Below are 17,930 nucleotides of genomic sequence, written 5' to 3'. Positions count from 1 at the left end.
ACACCTCCCCTTGGGTGAGATGTACATGTTTCCTTTTCAGACATGGCAAAGTGTGACTGAAAGTAGAAGCAAAAATGCAGTTGCCACGTGTAACAGGCAAGGTAACTTGTAGTTCCTGCTCCTTCCCCACATTCTCTTTCAGTAATATAGGAGCTTGGGGTCTAATCCCTTTCAACATACAGAGCTGTCTTATGGCATGATGCACCATGATCTGTTTTTGGTTTTCTTCTAGGCTCTCCCCTATGTGGCTCTTTTAATAGTGATGCTGTTTTTTATCTATGCTGTGATCGGGATGCAGGTAGGCATCTTCCTAAGTTTGTTTTCTCATGCAAACATATATATGATGATCACTGGAAACAAGTGATACGGTACAGTTAGCTTCAAGCTACTGTGCAAAAATAATCTGAGGTGGCATTAGAAAAGATATTAAAATTACTGTGTAAATAGGAATCTAGAGTTCATATTAACTAGAAGTGGGGGACCCACAAGGATTTGCTAGGGGCATCTCCTTTCCCCTCCCCCAAAGCCCCACAGCCTCTCCCCTTTTCCTGCCTCCGTCTCTCCACCCAGTAGCCAACTTACCTTTACCTGGCCCTCCCTCACTTCATCTTTGGCTTTCCATCATTCCCTCCTAGCAGCCTCTACTCATAAAAACTATGGCCCACTTGTTCTGTACCAGCTACTGAGCTCAGTTGTGTAGAAGGGAATCTGTGAGGACTTCTGGGGACACTTCAGTTTCCCCTGTATCCCCCTCCCCACTCTATTTCCTCTTTTTCTACTCCTGACAACCCCCCTATCTTCACCTTTCCTTGATTTCTTCGTTCCATCTACCCACAAACCAATTTTTTTATCTGGTCCCCATCATCAGCTCTATTTATTTATTTCACTTATACTCTGCCTTTCTCCACAATGGAGATCCAAAGCATGTTACATCATTCTTCTCTCCTCCTCTTCATTCTCACAATAACCCCATGAGGTAAGTTAGCCTGAGAATGTATAACTAGCTCAAGGTTACCCAGTGATCTTTCATTACGGAGTGGTGATTTAAACCTGAATCTCCCGGATTCTAGTATGAACCACTAACCACTACATCATATTGGCTTTTGTTGGGTGACTGCTGTTGAACAGTAGCAAGCAGCCAGGACTGGATGAGTCATGTAAGTCACATGGTATCAGACTGCCCAGTGGTTGGTGCCAAGCCTGAACCCAATATGTCCACCCTCAAAGTCCAAAACAGACCTGGAAAGGGTCCTCCTGTCTCCCTCCCCCTGCCTTACATTGACAGAAACCAGGGCTGGCAATAACATTGTGGCTCCCTAACAACCCCCACAATGACCACTGGGAAGACATTCATTACTTAAAGGTACAAGTGCTGCTTCAATTATTTTGCAGGGAGAGATCAGAATTTTCTGCAAATCTTCAGGATTTGAGTCCAGTGGCACCTTAGAGATCAACAAGATTTTTAAGGTATAAGCTTTTGTGAGTCAAAGTTTCCCTTCTTCAGAGGAAGGGAGCCTTTGATTCTCGAAAGCTTATACTCTAAAAATCTTGTTGGTCTTTCAGGTGCCACTGGATTCAAATCTTGCTGTCAGGCTATGGAAAACAGGATACATAGTAGCTGACTTCCCCCCTTGCAGCAAGAAATCCAAGCTCTCTTGAGTCAAGGTTGTTTATTGGAAAATAAAAACTAAAGCGTATATATGTCCATAGATTCTACAGAAGCAATATAAGCGACTGGCAGTACATAGATCTCTTGCTGAGAATGACGTAGGGGAGGCTTGCTACAAAGTTCCAGTCCTTCCCTGGGAGCCCCCCACCCGCAGGACCCAGCTGGGCATAGTCAGTCAGTGGGAGAATAGGAGAGAACCGTCCCAAGGCCACTGTGGTGAGCCATTCGAGATAAGCACGCTGTCTTCCTAGGAGCGAACTGGCCTGTGTGAAAAACTACACACACACATACACTGAATAATTATAGCAAAACAAGAAAGATGGAAGGACTGTCAATGACAGACCTGACACTTGCCCTTCTACTACAGACCAACATGGCTACCTACTTGAAACGATCTTCTGCAAACCTGGAGCTTTTTCACGTTTGTTGAAATATTTCATCTCTTCATGTCTCCAGTCGACAAACGTTGAGAATTAGATATACTGATGTCAATCCAAACCATTTGGTGGGAGATCACAAAATGTATATGAGTCATTCTTTTTTTTCCTAAGTAATCTATTTGCTCCCTGGATGAATTGTTATTACCTTGCTCATTAGAATATAAGAATCAAATCAGGATCTTTGAGTTCATATTAATAGCACAATTTTATAAGTACTTCATACTCTCTTTATCATCTGCACTGTTCTTATAGTCTTGTTATAACTCCATTAATTAAAATAGTGTGACAGTTGTTAGATCATACCCCCCCCACACACACCTAAAAAACTGGTCTCTTATCAATGGTTACAGTATAGGGTTTTTTCATTTTGCTTTTAAAGTGAAGTCACTGCTAAAAGGCAAGCAAAAACCCTTTCCTCACCATTTCACTTTCCTCCCACATAACACTGCTGTCAGGAATCTTGGAGCAATAGTTGTCCACTTACAGATGTTGCTTTTACCAGTGAAAAGTTATCCTAGTACTTCGATGGCACCACATCTGAGAAAGAGAATGATTTTTTTTCACTTTTCAGAATTTTAGCAACTTTTTTGCTGACTTAAAATTAGAAGCATACTTCATTTGTTTATCTCAAACCATTTACTTTATATAGAAGTTCATGTCATATTTATGCCTGAGTCAATAATCTGAGTATGCCTGCTTACTGGAAGAAGGCAAGCCAAGAGCAGTGGTGGTGGTGGTGGTGGTGATGATGATGACACCGATGATGATGATGATGACAAAAACAACATTTGATTTATATACCACCCTTCAGGACAACTTAACACCCACTCAGAGCAGTTTACAAAGTATGTGAGGTGGTGGGGCTGAGAGAGCTGTAAGACAGCTGTGACTGACCTAAGGTCACCCAGCTGGCTTCAAGCAGAGGAGCAGGGAATCAAACCCAGTTCTCCAAGTTAGAGTCCTGCTGCTCTTAACTATTACACCAAATGGGTTCTCACATCAAATTGGTGTCAGATAAGCCTCCAGCATATCTGCCATGCCCTCGGTGTATTGTGGTTGTGAAAGTATTGTGTCTCTGAGTACATGCAGAGTAAAACCAGAATTTTGTTGCTTTGTTGCTAACTGCTTATCTTCCAGGCAAGGTGTTTTGGTTACCAGTTCCTGCTGAAGCCTGGGAACCCAACCTGGGTTGGGTCAATTCCATTGTTACAGCTTCTTGAACTGATATTTTTCCTAATAAAATCATCTTTAACTCTAATATACCAGAGTAATGCAGTGAAGTGATTGGTGAAGTTTCTGGCAAGACCTGACATTTTGACCAGAATCCTGAACTTGCCTTCAGAACCAAAGCTCTGAAGCCCGTTACCTGCACCATGGCAGACGAAGCGGATACAGGAGCTCTGAAGGACTACCAAAAGACCCCGCAGAACTGCTGGGCTCGGTGCTGAGGCACTGATGGGACTTGGAACGATACCATGGCGAAGGAGTAGCACCCCACCGTGGTTGGCAGTGACACTGGACCCATGTTGGACTCCGTGTGGGGCAGCGGCGAGAAGCAAGTAGGGCTCAAAGGAGCACTATACCAGCTCACCTCTGTGGAAGGCCAGCTCCATACCTTGGTTGGAAGACACTGCCTAGAGCAATCCCGTACGTGGCAGTGGACAGAGACAAAGAGATGGCAGAGGAGTCGTTGGAGGAGTATTTGCAGGAGTCTATTCTTAGAGGATCCCCTGGAGGGGGAGGGGAGCTGGTACCGGGGGCAGAGGAAGCGAGTCCTATGGCAGTGCTTCGGGAGGAGTTACAGGTGACAAAGGGCGACCTACTCGCCCTGACAGGACTCATGTGGGGTTTGCTGCAGGCAACCGCCCAACCCCGAGGACCGCCAGAACCACTTGCACCCGCAGATGCCCCACAAGGACCGAGAGCACCCAGGCCTTTGCCAGAGGGGGGAACCGCAAGAGATAGGAGAGTTCCAGGCCCTGCCCGGGTGGCGCAACCTGGAAGCTCCTTTCAATGGCGATCCTGAGGAGCAAGGATATTTCCTGGTGCAAGCGGCAGAATTTCTCAGGGAGTGGGGGCACACCTTTCTGGATGAAGCCAGCCATGTAAACTATTTAGGATCCCGGCTGGAGGGCCCTGCAGCAAAGTGGTATGTAACCCTGTATATCGCTTGAGCCCCGGAGTTGAGAAGCGTGGAGGCTTTTGTCTGAGCTTTAAAGGAACAGTTCAAGGACCTCCTTGAGGAGGAGAGGGCGAGGTTCAAGTTGAGAAGTCTACAGCAAGGAAACCATCCAGTGCGAGAATTCGCCAGAGAATTCAGGGAGTATGCGACCAAGGTGAGAGACTGGACGGAGGGAGTGAAGATCGAATTCTTCGATGCGGAGCTGAACCCGGATTTGGTCGCAAAGGCTATGGTGCAAGATGATCCAAGAACTCTGCTGGGGTGGATCCAACTCACTTGTTAGATCGAGAACCAAGAGCAAGTGGTCAAGCTGCTGTGGATGCAACAGCAAGCAAGTCAACGTACACACACCTCAGACACTGGAGCATGAGAGAGCATGTTCAACACCTCTTTGGGGCAGTATGAGTACTTAGTGATGCCTTTTGGATTGCAAAGGGCTCTGGGATTTTTCATGAATTTGATCAATGAGATTCTCCACAAATATCTTTACAAAGGGGTAGTGGTTTACTTAGATGACATGTTGTTGTATTCACAAGACTATGATTCTCATGTGAAATTGGTGCGGGAGGTACTGAAAATCCTGCACCCCTACCAGCTACCTGTTAAACTATCCAAATGCGAGTTTCACAAGAAGGAGCTGGACTTTCTGGGATATCGAGTATCAGACCAAGAGTTGGGGGTGGACCCAGCCAAGGTACAAGCCAAAGTTGAATGGGAAGCCCCCCAAACCCAACAGCAGTTGCAATCATTCCTGGGGTTCACTAATGTTTACTGACCATTCATAAAAAAACTGCTCAGATTTCACTACCCTTGACTGACTTACTGACTTACTGAAGACAAAGTGGAAGGGGCCCAAAAGGGCAAAGCCTAGTGCTAAATTAGCCTGGACAGGAGAGTGCCAGGAAGCTTTTGAGAGCCTGAAATGATTGTTCACCTCTGAGCCGTTCTACACCACCCTGACGAGAACTGTAAATTTGTGGTCCGGGTGGACACCAGTGAGGTTGCGATGTGGGGGGGGGGGTAATCCTACAGGAGAATGATGAAGGGAAATTACACCCCTGTGCTTATGTATCTAAAAAGTTTTCTGAGACAGAACGCCACTGGGCGTTATAGGACAAAGAAGCATCTGCTGTTAAGTTAGCTTTATGCACTTGGAGGCATTGGTTGGAAGGGGCTGAAATGCCTTTTAAAGTATGGACTGATCATAAAAATTTGGAAGCATTACGCACCCCTTGGAAATTGGGCACCAAGCAATTAAGGTGGGTGGAGTTTTTCTCCCGATACAATTTTGTGCTCAAACACCTCCCTGGCAAATCTAACTTCCTGGAGGATGCCCTCTCATGCCTCCCCTAACATGACAGTCAAAAGGAGGATGTAGTGGACACTGTTTTTGCCTGCACAGCTGGGAGGAGCTGTTGTTACTAGACAGCAGGCTAAAGTGAAAGCCAAAGTGGAGCAGCCTGACCTCATGGAGTGGGAGGAAAAAGTGAAAGCAGAGGTGGAAAAGGAAGGGGAGGAGATGCCCAGAGACACAAACTAAAGCAGGGTAAACATGGGGCCTAGTACAGGCAAGGGAAATTGTACATACTTGCCAGCCTGAGAGGGGAGGTCGTAAAGACTTGTCATTAAGACAAATTAGCTGGGCATTTTGGATATCTCAAAACCTTGCACCTGGTACACAGACAATTTTGGTGGCCTAAAATGAGGTGTAATGTGTTGCAGTATGTTTCCACTTGCCAAGTATGCTTAATGGGGAAGAAAAGGGGAGGGAAGCCTCCTGGCTTGTTGCGGCCTTTTGAGACTCCGTCTCAACCGTGGGCCATGATATCCATGGATTTCATTACAGACCTCCCCACATCTAAGGAGAAAACCATGATTTTAGTGGTGGTGGATTTATTTTCAAAACAAACCCACGTCATACCATGTTCCAAATTACCGACAGCAAAAAAGCTAGCTGCTTTGTTCATGTAGTATGTGGTATGTTTACATTCTTTTCCTGATAAGATAATCTCCAACCGAGGATCACAGCTCGTGGCCAAGTTCTGGAAGGCACTGTTGCAAGTGGCAGAGACTGAGCAAGTTCAGCCTGGACTAAGCTAACCAACCAGTGGGAGGTGATTAAGCAAATGTTGAACAAAGCTAAAGAGGATTACAAAAAACAAGCTAATAGAAAGCGCCCCCACCCCCAACCGGGAACTGAAAGTAGGGGACAAGGTCTGTTTCTACAAAAAATCTGCAGGGGGAACAACCGAGTAAAAAACTAGGGTGGAAGTACCTGGGGCCATTTGAAATCCTCAGAATGATAAATTAAGTGACTGTGGAACTTAAATTGCCAAAGAACATAAAACATATCCACTCCGTATTCCATTCCAGTCTCTTGAAGAAAGCACCACTACCTGATGTGTGGCATCCAGAACCTGAAATCCCACCCCCTCTCATTGTGAAAGGGCAACCTCACCACGAAGTGGAGGCTATCCTGGGCTCTAAAGTGAAACGTGGAGAGCTGTACTGCTTAATTCAATTGACTCGTTTTGATAAGAGTAATGTAGAATGGGTTAAGTCCTCTGATGTTAATGCCCCTAGATTAGTGTGCCAGTTCCATATAAAAACCTGGAGAAACCAAGGACTGGATAGTTCTTTGCGGGGGCAGTTCTTGGGGGGGGGGAAGAATGTCAGATAAGCCTCCACCACATCTGCCATGCCCTCAGTGTACTGTCATTGTGAATGTATTGTGTCTCTGAGTACATGCAGAGTAAAACCAGTATTCTGTTTCTTTGTTGCTAACTGCTTATCTTCCAGGCAAGGTGTTTTGGTTACCAGTTCCTGCTGAAGCCTTGGACTTAATACAGAGACTGAGCAGAGCTCCTTTCTCCCCCCTTCTTCTCTTCCCAGGCAATGCATGCCCAAACCTCCAACGGCCTCTCCTTTACACTGGGCGGGGGCAGTGTCCTATAATTGAACCTGCTTTACTATCTGTAGGCATTCTGGTCAATTCCATTGTTACAGCTTCTTGAACTGGTATTTTTCCTAATAAAATCATCTTTAACTCATACACCAGAGTGATTGGGGAAGTATCTGGCAAGACCTGACAACTGGCTCCAAATTAGTGGCACAGCCATGGGTACCCGCGTGGCTCCAAAGTATGCCAATATTTTCATGGTGGACCTAGAACAGCGTTTTCTGAACTCCTACCCATTGACACCTCTCTTTTATCTGAGATTCATTGATAACATTTTTTATTGTCTGGGCTCATGGGAAAAAAGCCCTCAAGAGATTTCACTAGACTTTCCACAACTTCCACCCCACCATCAATTTAACTATGAGTCACTGGACACAAGAAATAGACTTCCAGGATACCACAGTACAGATATACAAGGGACACATTATACTGGAAACCAACAGATCGGCAAAAATATCCACGTGCCTCTAGCTACCATCCCAACCACATCAAGCAATCCATTGTTGCCATCTGCTCCAATCTCTCAGACAGACAATCTCTCACTAGAAGGAACGGCAACAGGCATTTTTGCAACTAGAGTATCCCCCTGACATGGTGAGAAAGATTATTGGAAAGGCCAGAATAACACCCAGGGACAACTTGTGACAAGATAGGCCCAAAGAAAACAACAACAGGAACCCACTGGTGGCAACCTACAGGTCACAACTCAAGCCAGTTCAACACATAATTAATGACTTACAACCCATGCTGGATTGTGACACTTCCCTCACACAGGCACTGGGGGACCAACTTTTTCTTGCTTACAGACAGCCTGTGAACCTAAAGCAACTACTCACTCATAATGATAAACTAATTAACAGTACCATGGGCTCTGGCACCAAAGCCTGCAATAGACTACGATGCTAACTTTGCTCTCATATTCTTTTTATTTTTTTTTATAAAAAACAAAAAAAGATACAGTTTATTTTACCAACTAAGCCACTTCGTTTCCATTTCATTTTGCTGCCTGCGTAGATTAAGACTTATTGTCCTGGAACTGCTTTTAAATTCCTTGATCTCTCCATTCTGCCCAGCCTGTCATTGCCTTTTACTCCCCCTCAGATCATTTTCCATAAATAAGTTGATACTATTAATTTACAGAGGAGTCCTATAGACTGGCTTTTTTGTTGCAATGTAAGCCATCTTTTACTTTGCCACGCTGGTCAATTGCATCCTAGGTTTCTTTTGTGTGTGTGATTTTTCTTTATTTAGACTGTAATCAATAACATAAAAGCTATAGACAACAAACACAGAAGATAAAAAAACAACATTCTAAAAGAAGACACACTAACAATACATAAACAAGTTAAAAAAAACCCCAAACTAAACTACAGATTGAGTTCTGATTTTCTCCACCACAAATATGGATCATTTTCAGTCTCACTTATTCTAAGTTAAACATAAGAGCCCTTTTTTTCTATTGTTCATGATTCTTAATCCATAAATCCAGATGTCATCAAGTTCTTATTATCCATTTCATGTAAAAAAATCTATAAACGGTTTCCATTCAGTCAAAAATGTAACTAATGTCTTTTCCCTAATCAGTGAAGTAAGTTTTGCCATTGACACAAACTCCAATACTTTTATCCACCATTCCTTCCCTGTAGGCAATGTTGGAGTTTTCCACTTGTGTGCATAGAGTACTCTTGATGCCGTAATCAAATACAGAAACAAAATTCCAAAGCTGCTTTCCAACTGGCTGTCCATTATTCCCAACAAAGAAGTCTCTGGTTTCAACTGGATTTTAATCTTCAAAATCTTCTGAATCAATTATTGTATCTGCAACCAGAAACTTTGCTTTCTTACATGTCCACCACATATGATAAATAGTGCAATCCTAAACAGAGTTACTCCAGTCTAAGCCCACTGAAAATGTCCCTCCTTGTTTAGCACATTTCCAACATACATTTGAAGCATCCTTATACATTCTAGTCTGTTTTTCAGGAGTCATATACCAACGATACACCATCTTGTAGAAATTTTCTTTGATACTAGAGCTTAATGTAAATTTCAATCCACTTGTCCACATATTTTCCCATTGCTCCATTAATATGTCACATCTACAATTATTTGCCCTTTAATCATACATTCTTTTACTTGCTCTTCTTCTGTCTCAAACCTCAACAAAAGTGTATACATTTTAGAAATAATATGTTCATCATTTGTACAGAGTGCAATTTCAAATTTAGTTTTAGATTGTTTGAAGTCATATTGACTCTTGTCTAGTTTAAATCTTTCCGAGATTTGCATATAGGGAAACCACTGGCAACCATGCCCTTCTTCTGCCAAATCCTCTCTTGATTTAATTTTAACTTGACCTTGAGAAAATTCCAACAAGTAACGATGTTAACCATTTAGTTGGACTCACTATTTCCCTTCTAAAATGAGCTTCTTGCAACAACCAAAGAGGTATTTTCGAACAAAACCTAGGTTTGTATTTATTTCATACTCTCAAAATGGCACACCTTACATAATGATTATTAAACTCTGCATTGACCTTAACTTTGTCATACCATAGATACCCATGCCACCCAAATTTTAAGTCATGCCCTTCAAAGTCCAATATTCTTCTATTTTTTAACATTATCCATTCCTTCATCCAAACCAAGCAGTTGGCCGCAAAGTATAATCTCAAATCTGGTAGACCCAAACCTCCTCTTTCCTTTGTATCCTGTAGAACCTTAACTTTTAACCCTTGGGGGTTTGCCTTGCCATATAAATCTCAAGATATCCTTCTGCCATTGCTTAAATGGTGCCTCAGTTGTCAATATTGGAATTGTCTGAAATAGGAATAACATTCTAGTTAAAACATTCATTTCAATTGTTAGCTATTCTTCCCAACAACGATAGTTGAATCTTATCCCATCTTAACACATCCCTTTTAATTTCATTCCAAGTCTTAATATAATTATTTTGGAATAACATACAGTTCATGTTTGACAAAGTAATACCCAAGTATTTTACTTTTTTCTCAATTTTAAACCCTGTTTTGCTCTCCAGTTTCATTTGGTACTGTATTTTCATATTTTTAGTTAACACTTTGGTCTTCTGTTTATTAACCTTAAAACCAGCCACTACACCAAATTCTTTTAATCTTGTCATTAAGGATTCAATTTCCTTAAAGGGTCCTCCAAAACTAACACCAAATCATCCCCAAAGGAGGCAAGTCCAAAATATCAAAATGCAGGCTCCTAGCCTCAAAGGATCTTGAGTTAATTCACAACTTATTTCTTGCAGCTCATTATCAATTCTCATATTGCATACTAGGCATTGTGAACTATGTTACTAAACGAGTGAATCAAGCATAACAGGCAGGAGAAAGAGGGAGAGATGGATAATTCCTGTCCTTTCTTCAACCCTGCTTATCACTCTGTCTGCACTCCTTCTGTCGCCCTGGAAACCCCAATCTAAGCCGAACTTAGTTTGATGAGCAAGTCTTCCTTCCAAGTGTGGAGCTCCAAATTGGTTACAATTGGTTACATGGAACCAGAGACCAGGGGGGAGGGGTGGTGTTCTGTAGCCATGGGCACTCCAATATCATCTATGAAAACCCTGTTAGGCAGTTCTGACTGCCAACCACAGACCTCCTGCTTTTCTCTATGAGACCTCTGGTTACAAAAAGGCACTCTGCTCCCAGTTCTGGCATTCAGTTTCAGCAGCCAGTGGAGTGGGACAGAGCTGTTGCTAGCCTTTTAGGAGAGAGACAGGGAGAGTGCATTGGAGCTGGGATTTTTTCTGTGTGTAGTGGGTGGGATAGGGATCTATCCCCTCTAGTTCCAGGGCTGCTGCCAGGCCCTGGGGCCAAGCTCAGTGGGCACCTCGGCTGAGGGCTCACCCTGATTATTAGTGCCTGATCTGGTCAGGTTTCTGGGAGTGCTGGGCTAGAGCTCTACCCCCTACCTCCGGTTCCAGGGCTGCTGCCAGGCCCTGGAGCCAAGCTCAATTGGCACTGCGGCTGAGGGCTCGCCCTGATTACTATCAGTGCCTGATCTGGTCAGGTTTCTTGGAGTGCTGGGCTAGGGCTCTCCCCCCCCCCTGATTCCAGGGCTGCTGCCTGGCTCTGGGGCCAAGCTCAATGGGCACCTCAGCTGAGGGCTCACCCTGATTACTATCAGTGCCTGATCTGGTCAGGTTTCTTGGAGTGCTGGACTAGGGCTCTAGCCCCAGCCTCTGGTTCCAGGGCTGCTGCCAGGCCCTGGGGCCAAGCTCAGTGGGCACCTTGGCTGAGGGCTCACAGTGTTCTCTCCTTTTTTCCTCCTTAATTCTTGTTTGCTGGCACACTGGTGCTTCGGCCAGGGGCCAAGGGTGGTCGTGGGGGGAAGTCCTGGTTGCCCCACAGGAAGCAGTACTGGGCAGGACTCTAGGGCAGCAGAGAATCCCGCCCCCCAAAAATCACCTGTGGGGGCTGTGGAGGAGGCTGAAGACCTCTTGCCACTGGGGGAAAAGGAACTCTTTAAACTGTTTGAGGAGGAGGAGGGTGAGGGATCCATGGAGGAATGGTTGGGGTTCGACAAAACATCCATCCTGTCCCAATCCCAAACTCCCGGTGCTGTCCCTGCCTGCAGTCTACCTCTCACTCCATCTTCCATTGCCAGCTCCACAACGCAGCCAGTAACCCTTCGTCCTCCCTCCTCTGGAACAGTTAGTGGGCCATGGTTCAAACTCTCTGTATGGAGGCACTTTCGGGCCCTTCTGAATGACCCCTCGTGTGGTGTGGTGCCATGTCTGTGATGGCCTGGTGCGCAGGGGCAATGACCCAAAGCACCTGTCATCAACGGTCCTGACTAGGCACCTGAAGACGCGCACCCAAGTCTGTGATCACCGTCCTCGGCCAGCAAAACATCTGGCGGGGGAGACAGAGGGCCACCAGCTCCAGTGAGGCGGGATGAGTGGGAGGGTCACCGGAATCTACCCCAAGCAAGAAGCCTTGCCCCAAGGGTGCTGCTGGTGGAAACGGAACAGTCCGGCAGGCCTTCCTTGGGGAGGTTGTTCCATCGGGGTCAGGGATACTGCCGTTGAAAAGGGTGAGGTCAAGGGCTGAGGAGGCAGGTATTCTTGTCATAGCGGAGATGATTGCCCTGCAAGGATTCCCCCTATCCGTTGTGGAGGGCATGGGCTTCCAAAAGCTGCTTCAGCACTTTGCCCCATGGTTCTCCATGCCATCACGGCACACCGTTGGGTGTCGAGTCCTGCCTGCCCTCTACCAGTCTGTGCGAGACATGGTGCTCAGAGAGCTGTCGACCGCCAAAAGCTGTACAGTACACTTCACGGTTGACCTCTGGAGAGGCTGCCATCATGGCTACTTTCCCATCACAGCCCACTGGTGGCAACCAGAGGACCTCCACCGCCCCAGGCCAAGAACTGGCACCTGGAAAAAGGTGCCATGCTTGACACCGGGCTACAGGGTAGTTCTTCTCCAGGCCTGGGGGATGAATGAGGTCCATACTGGGAAGAACATCGCCACCACCATAAAGGTGGCACTGAGGGAATGGATGGCCGGGGGGAAGAGTTTATCCGTGGCTTCATGGTGATGGATGCGGGAAGCAACATGTTGGCAGCCCTGAAGGAGGCATCCCTCCCGGGCCTGGTGTGCATGGTGCACAAGCTGCACTTGGTAATGAGGGACATGCTTGGGCTGGGGAGCAAGCCAAGGGACAGCTGAGACAAAGGAACCTTGTGGACGCGCAATCTGGACAGCTGCCACTGCATCGCTTCCCACTTCTCCCACAGCATCAACTCTTCCCACGAGCTGTTCCAGAGGCAGGGGGAGGGGGGACCCCGAGCACCAACTCTTTCAGGACCTTCCCACCCGCTGGAACTCCACCTATGACACGATATGTCCTCTGATGGAGCAGAGGGGCTCGTTGCAGGACATCCTGTCATCCACAGATGACAGTGCTGTCTTTCCTTCAAAAATCTGACAAAATCTGCCCCAATGTACAAGATCCTACTATATATGTCTAATCCAAATCTCCTTCAGCAAAAGTACTGCTCTCCTGCCTTTCCTCTTTCTTAATAATAAACCTTATTTTAAAACAAAAACCATCAACTTGGCTTGCTAAAAGCAAAAATAAATACAATGCTGATAATTAACCATTTTCATGAGTTCCTTGAAACAGTAAGCTATCAGAGAATGGTTAAGTAATCAATTTGGCTAGAAGTATACAGATTAGAAAGAGAGAGCAACTGACAGTGGAGAGAGAGAGTTTTAAAAACACTGGATTGCTCATTTTAAAAAAAATAGTGAATAAATCATGGCAACTTCAGATGAAACAGCTAGCATCTAACCAGCCAAAACCCAGAGCTACCTTTTTATTTCTGATAGCTGGAAATTCTACCTGATATATTCAAACTATACAACTGTTCCAAATGAATGTTGAACACTCTGTCTCTTTTATTGGAGATCATTTCCCCAAATATTAAGAAAAACAATAAATGCACAAGCAGTAAAGATTAAAAAATGTTGTGCATCTGTCAGAGTGGCCCCTGTCATAATTTGGGGGGTTTGAGGGGTTCACTATCGAGCTGCAGGCCTGATCTCCTGTGCCCTGCTTTAAGAGTGCTATTAAGTGCTACATGGCAGGGAAGCTGTGAGAAGGAATGTTATCAGCATTACCAGGAAGAGGCAGCCAGTTGGCCGAAGAAGACCGGCAGGCCTAGTCAAAGCAACAACTTTGTTTACTTTCACTTTACCTTCTTCAGCTAATTAGATGGGAACTTTAAAACTTAGCTTAAGAGCGTAACTAAGGAGGGAGTAGAATGGGTTGGGCTTGAAGAGTTTAATGCTTAGCAGGGGGAGGAAATGGTTATTCCTGTCAACGCAATGTCTGCTGTACTGAGCTCTTAGATTATCAATAAATCTTTAACTCATGCATCCTTGGATTCATGCAGTGAAGTTACTTGAAATATCTAAGCTAGCAGTCTCTGACAGCATCTTTATCAAACTAGATACGATGCAGGAGATCTGTCATCAGAACCTTCTGCATTTAAAAAAAAATTCAAGTAGCTGTGAGGGCCCTCAAACTGTATGTGAACTATGACCAAGAAATATGCTATTTTCTTAATCTAAATCTTCATCCCCATCACAAAGCTGCTAGGTGGCCCTTTGGGATATATGTACTACTACATTTTATTATTTATATTCTACCCTTAGAAAAGAAAACTAAAACAGTATCTTTCCTTTCCATATAAATCCTCCAAATTGCCAGCTGACCATATCCAGTGGTTTCATGTAAATGGTATACAAGAAAAAGCAAAAAACTACTGGTACCCATAGACAAAAGATCAGATGGCAGAATACTGGACTCCAGTACCACTTTCTAGGATCTCTCTTCCTCCATGAGGCAACAAGTAGCTTCAGTAGATCTGGAAGTGACGGTGGGGGGATTAAAACCCCAACATTTTGATCATGAATCTTCCATATTACATCTACTTTGATCCAAAGTTCTTGCCTTAAATTGTGTTTCCTGTTTGTCATGATGAAGGAATAATGAAGAAAGGTTCAGGCAATTTTATCTTGCACCAAGTGCCAAGTAGTTTTGTTGTTGTTCTTACATCCATTAATCTACCTTTGGGGTTTGCCCCTTCTCCATCTCTCAGGTGTTGATATACATGTAGGATTTTGCCAAATAAGTATCCTTCACAGTAAGCAACATGTAAATATTTTCTTAGGACTATATGATGCAGGATTTTTATATCATTTTGGATGCAACAGAATTGACAATGACAAAAGTTTCCTAGTTGAAATTAAAAGGAGAATCTGTTTCTGCTGCTCCCTCTGGTACAAAGCATGTCAGTGTTTCAGCTTTACCTACTTATATAACCAGGTAGAAAAACATAAATTGATAATGATGGGCAGAATCTGCTCATCTGAAGGTTCAGCAACTGTACTCAAAAAAGGAATCTCTTTTTGTGTCATCTTCTGCCTTTCTGCCGTGTCTACACATGTTGGTTTGCAAATGAGTAAGAAATGCTGATTTTAGCCTAGCCATTTTGCCTGTTACATGGAGAGTTTAAAAGGACAAATGTGGAAAGCTTGTCTTATATGCTTGTTTCCTGAGATGAAAAATATGGCCTGCCTCACAGTGTTTAATCTGTCCTCCTGAAATGGTAACTCCCAGCGCCCCCTCAGAACAGCTGTGACTGTCATTACTAACTAGTCAGTGAGGGAGTCTGAGCTTGGAGAATTCCATAGGGCTCATAAGACAACAAACTTTGAACAACGTCCTTTAAAAAACTATTTTCCTGCCCTGAATCTTGTAGAATATTCTAGTATTTCTCTCACTTTTAAATGGTACTGTTAATATTCACATGGAAGAATCTTGGTAGCAACAAGTGCTCCCAGAAGGATATTTTGGATCCAGGTACATGTGCAGAGCCCTACCAAAAATTCTGACTTCACAAAGTAAAAAAAAAAACTTACATGGGATACATAGGAAGTGTTGGTGTTTAGGGGGCTCTGAAACAGATTTACAGTGCAGTCCTAAACAGTTTAGTTCTTCTAATAAGATCACTGACTTCAATCAATTTAGATGGATCTAACTGATTAGGATTGTGCTGTTAAGCCCTTTAGATCCATTTCCAGATTTTAATTTCATGTATTTTTTCTAAGAAAAAAAGTTGTGTGTGTCTAATCCTTTAACAATATGGGAATACTCTGGCATCTGTAAACTGAAATATCTTCACAATATCTTGAAGAATTAAGATAGATTCTATAGCTGTCAAATAAAGAAAAAGGACATAAATGCTTCCATACCAGTCTTAAACTCCCTTGTGATTTTTAAGGATGTGACAGGCAATACACACATACATAAAGAAAGAGAGCATATGACCTGGTTCTCAGAATTAGCGAGTAGGCCATTGTTATCCCTTATATTTCATGTTTTAAAAACTCACAATTTTTGAACAATGAATTATGTGTAAGTGTGGAGAGGACACACATTAAAGTCTGTGGATGAAACAAAACAGACTATGAAAACCTTGACAAGTAGATTAGAAATAAATATAATCCTGATCAATATCAGAATCACCCATAAAATGAAAATGTTAAATCAAGTGAAAGCAAAAATCATATAGAAGATCAAGCAAATACAGAAGATCAATCAAATGAACACATAACAGGACAACTGAATTCACTATCTGAAACAGTAGTTCCAGAGCCCACTTTTCACCCCAACTAGCAACATGGGAACCCCTTTCAAATTTGTTACTGTACAAGTCTTTCTTTTTCACTGTAACTGTCCACCCCCCCCCATGTTCCTACTCTCTCTTTTCTCTCTCTCTTAAGTTAAAACTCCAAAAAAATATTATTCAACCAAATTATGATGTTGCCACTGGTACAACCCAGGTAAAGTTGAGGCACAACACAATTGTGGATTCCAACCCACAAACTGAAAATAATCTGAACCATTCAAATGTGGAGGTGTCAACTACCTTTTTATAAGAATGTTAACATGATGGGGGGCTGTGAAGCATAACATTCTTCTTCCTTTGACTAGGTGTTTGGTAAAATTGCCTTGAACGATACCACCGAAATCAACCGGAACAACAACTTTCAGACTTTCCCTCAAGCAGTGCTGCTGCTTTTCAGGTGAGTCTTGCACTTCATATGATAATTCTGTTCCACTGTATTTTGGGGAAGAGTTATTCATAACTTCAATAATATATTCTATATATGGATTAACCTTGTGATCCACTGAGTATACACTTTTTTTTCCAAAATGCAGACACTAGAGTAGCAAATTGAAGATCGTTGAGAGAGGGAGAAATGCTATTTAACCCTTGTTTTCCTGCTGAAAATATCACCTTCCCACACACATAAGGAAAACTTACTGAACCTCTCATCCAGTCTGGAAGCACAGCTAATTTCCAGTTTCTAGTCTCTGACATAGGGGAGCCCCGCTCTGGTCATGACTTTTGAAGCTAGACTCTAGATAACAAGCCATGAACTATGCAAGAGAAAAAAAAAACCTGACAGCTGAAGAGGAACTGAAAGAACAGAGTTAGACAAGATTGTTTAATCTCCAAAGTTTCATTGTAGAAATTCCAGTCCTGGATTTAGAAACCTTCCTTCATAGGAAATATGATGAAGAAGGAATCTTATCTCCTGTGGAGATTAGTCTACCTGATGTTTTTCCAACATTCAAGGTGTACCAGTTCTTGTACTGCAGATGCTGTGTTTTAGGACAGAAGGGAGACAGAAGTAATTCTTGTGAATGACAATGTCAAATAAACCATAGGAATGATAGGTTGCTTGTTTCTCAATACAACCCTATCCTACTGATATACACAGAGATCCTGACAGATAGGGCTCCCAATTCTGAAATCCTCTGGGCTGATGTTACTGCCATATGAAACAGAATCTTAAGCAAAGGGAATCTGAGATTTCTCTGATTGACTTAAAAGGAGGAGGGTAAGGACTTGTAGCACTACAAGGACTTGAGCTGGGAATATTTGTGTTACAGGAAGATGTAGCAAAGAAATTCTCCAAAGAAAGCACTTGATATGAAAGTGCTTGAATATATGCACTCGTCGTGCTGATAGTAATATGTTTGCCAATGCAGTAACCTTGACAAGGCAGGGAAGATCCTGATTAGCCCCCAACCGTAGAAATTACAAGATTTGAGATACCATTGCTGCTAA

At 43.5% G+C, this 17,930-nt stretch overlaps 1 protein-coding gene across 1 annotated transcript in view; it reads left to right on the top strand.

The window, feature by feature from the left end:
- CACNA1C (calcium voltage-gated channel subunit alpha1 C) overlaps positions 1 to 17,930 on the top strand; it is a 681,102-nt gene that overhangs the window by 599,251 nt on the left and 63,921 nt on the right. The window contains exons 35-36 of the mRNA XM_054988003.1: positions 233 to 298; positions 16,787 to 16,878. Of these exons, the coding sequence (XP_054843978.1) occupies positions 233 to 298; positions 16,787 to 16,878 (158 nt within the window). The remainder of the gene's footprint in view (positions 1 to 232; positions 299 to 16,786; positions 16,879 to 17,930) is intronic.

Source organism: Eublepharis macularius, chromosome 9 (genome assembly GCF_028583425.1).
Source record: "Eublepharis macularius isolate TG4126 chromosome 9, MPM_Emac_v1.0, whole genome shotgun sequence".
In the NCBI taxonomy this organism is placed as follows: domain Eukaryota; kingdom Metazoa; phylum Chordata; class Lepidosauria; order Squamata; family Eublepharidae; genus Eublepharis; species Eublepharis macularius.
The sequence above is the reverse complement of the archived record's forward strand: the minus strand, read 5'-3'. Positions and strand labels throughout refer to the sequence as shown.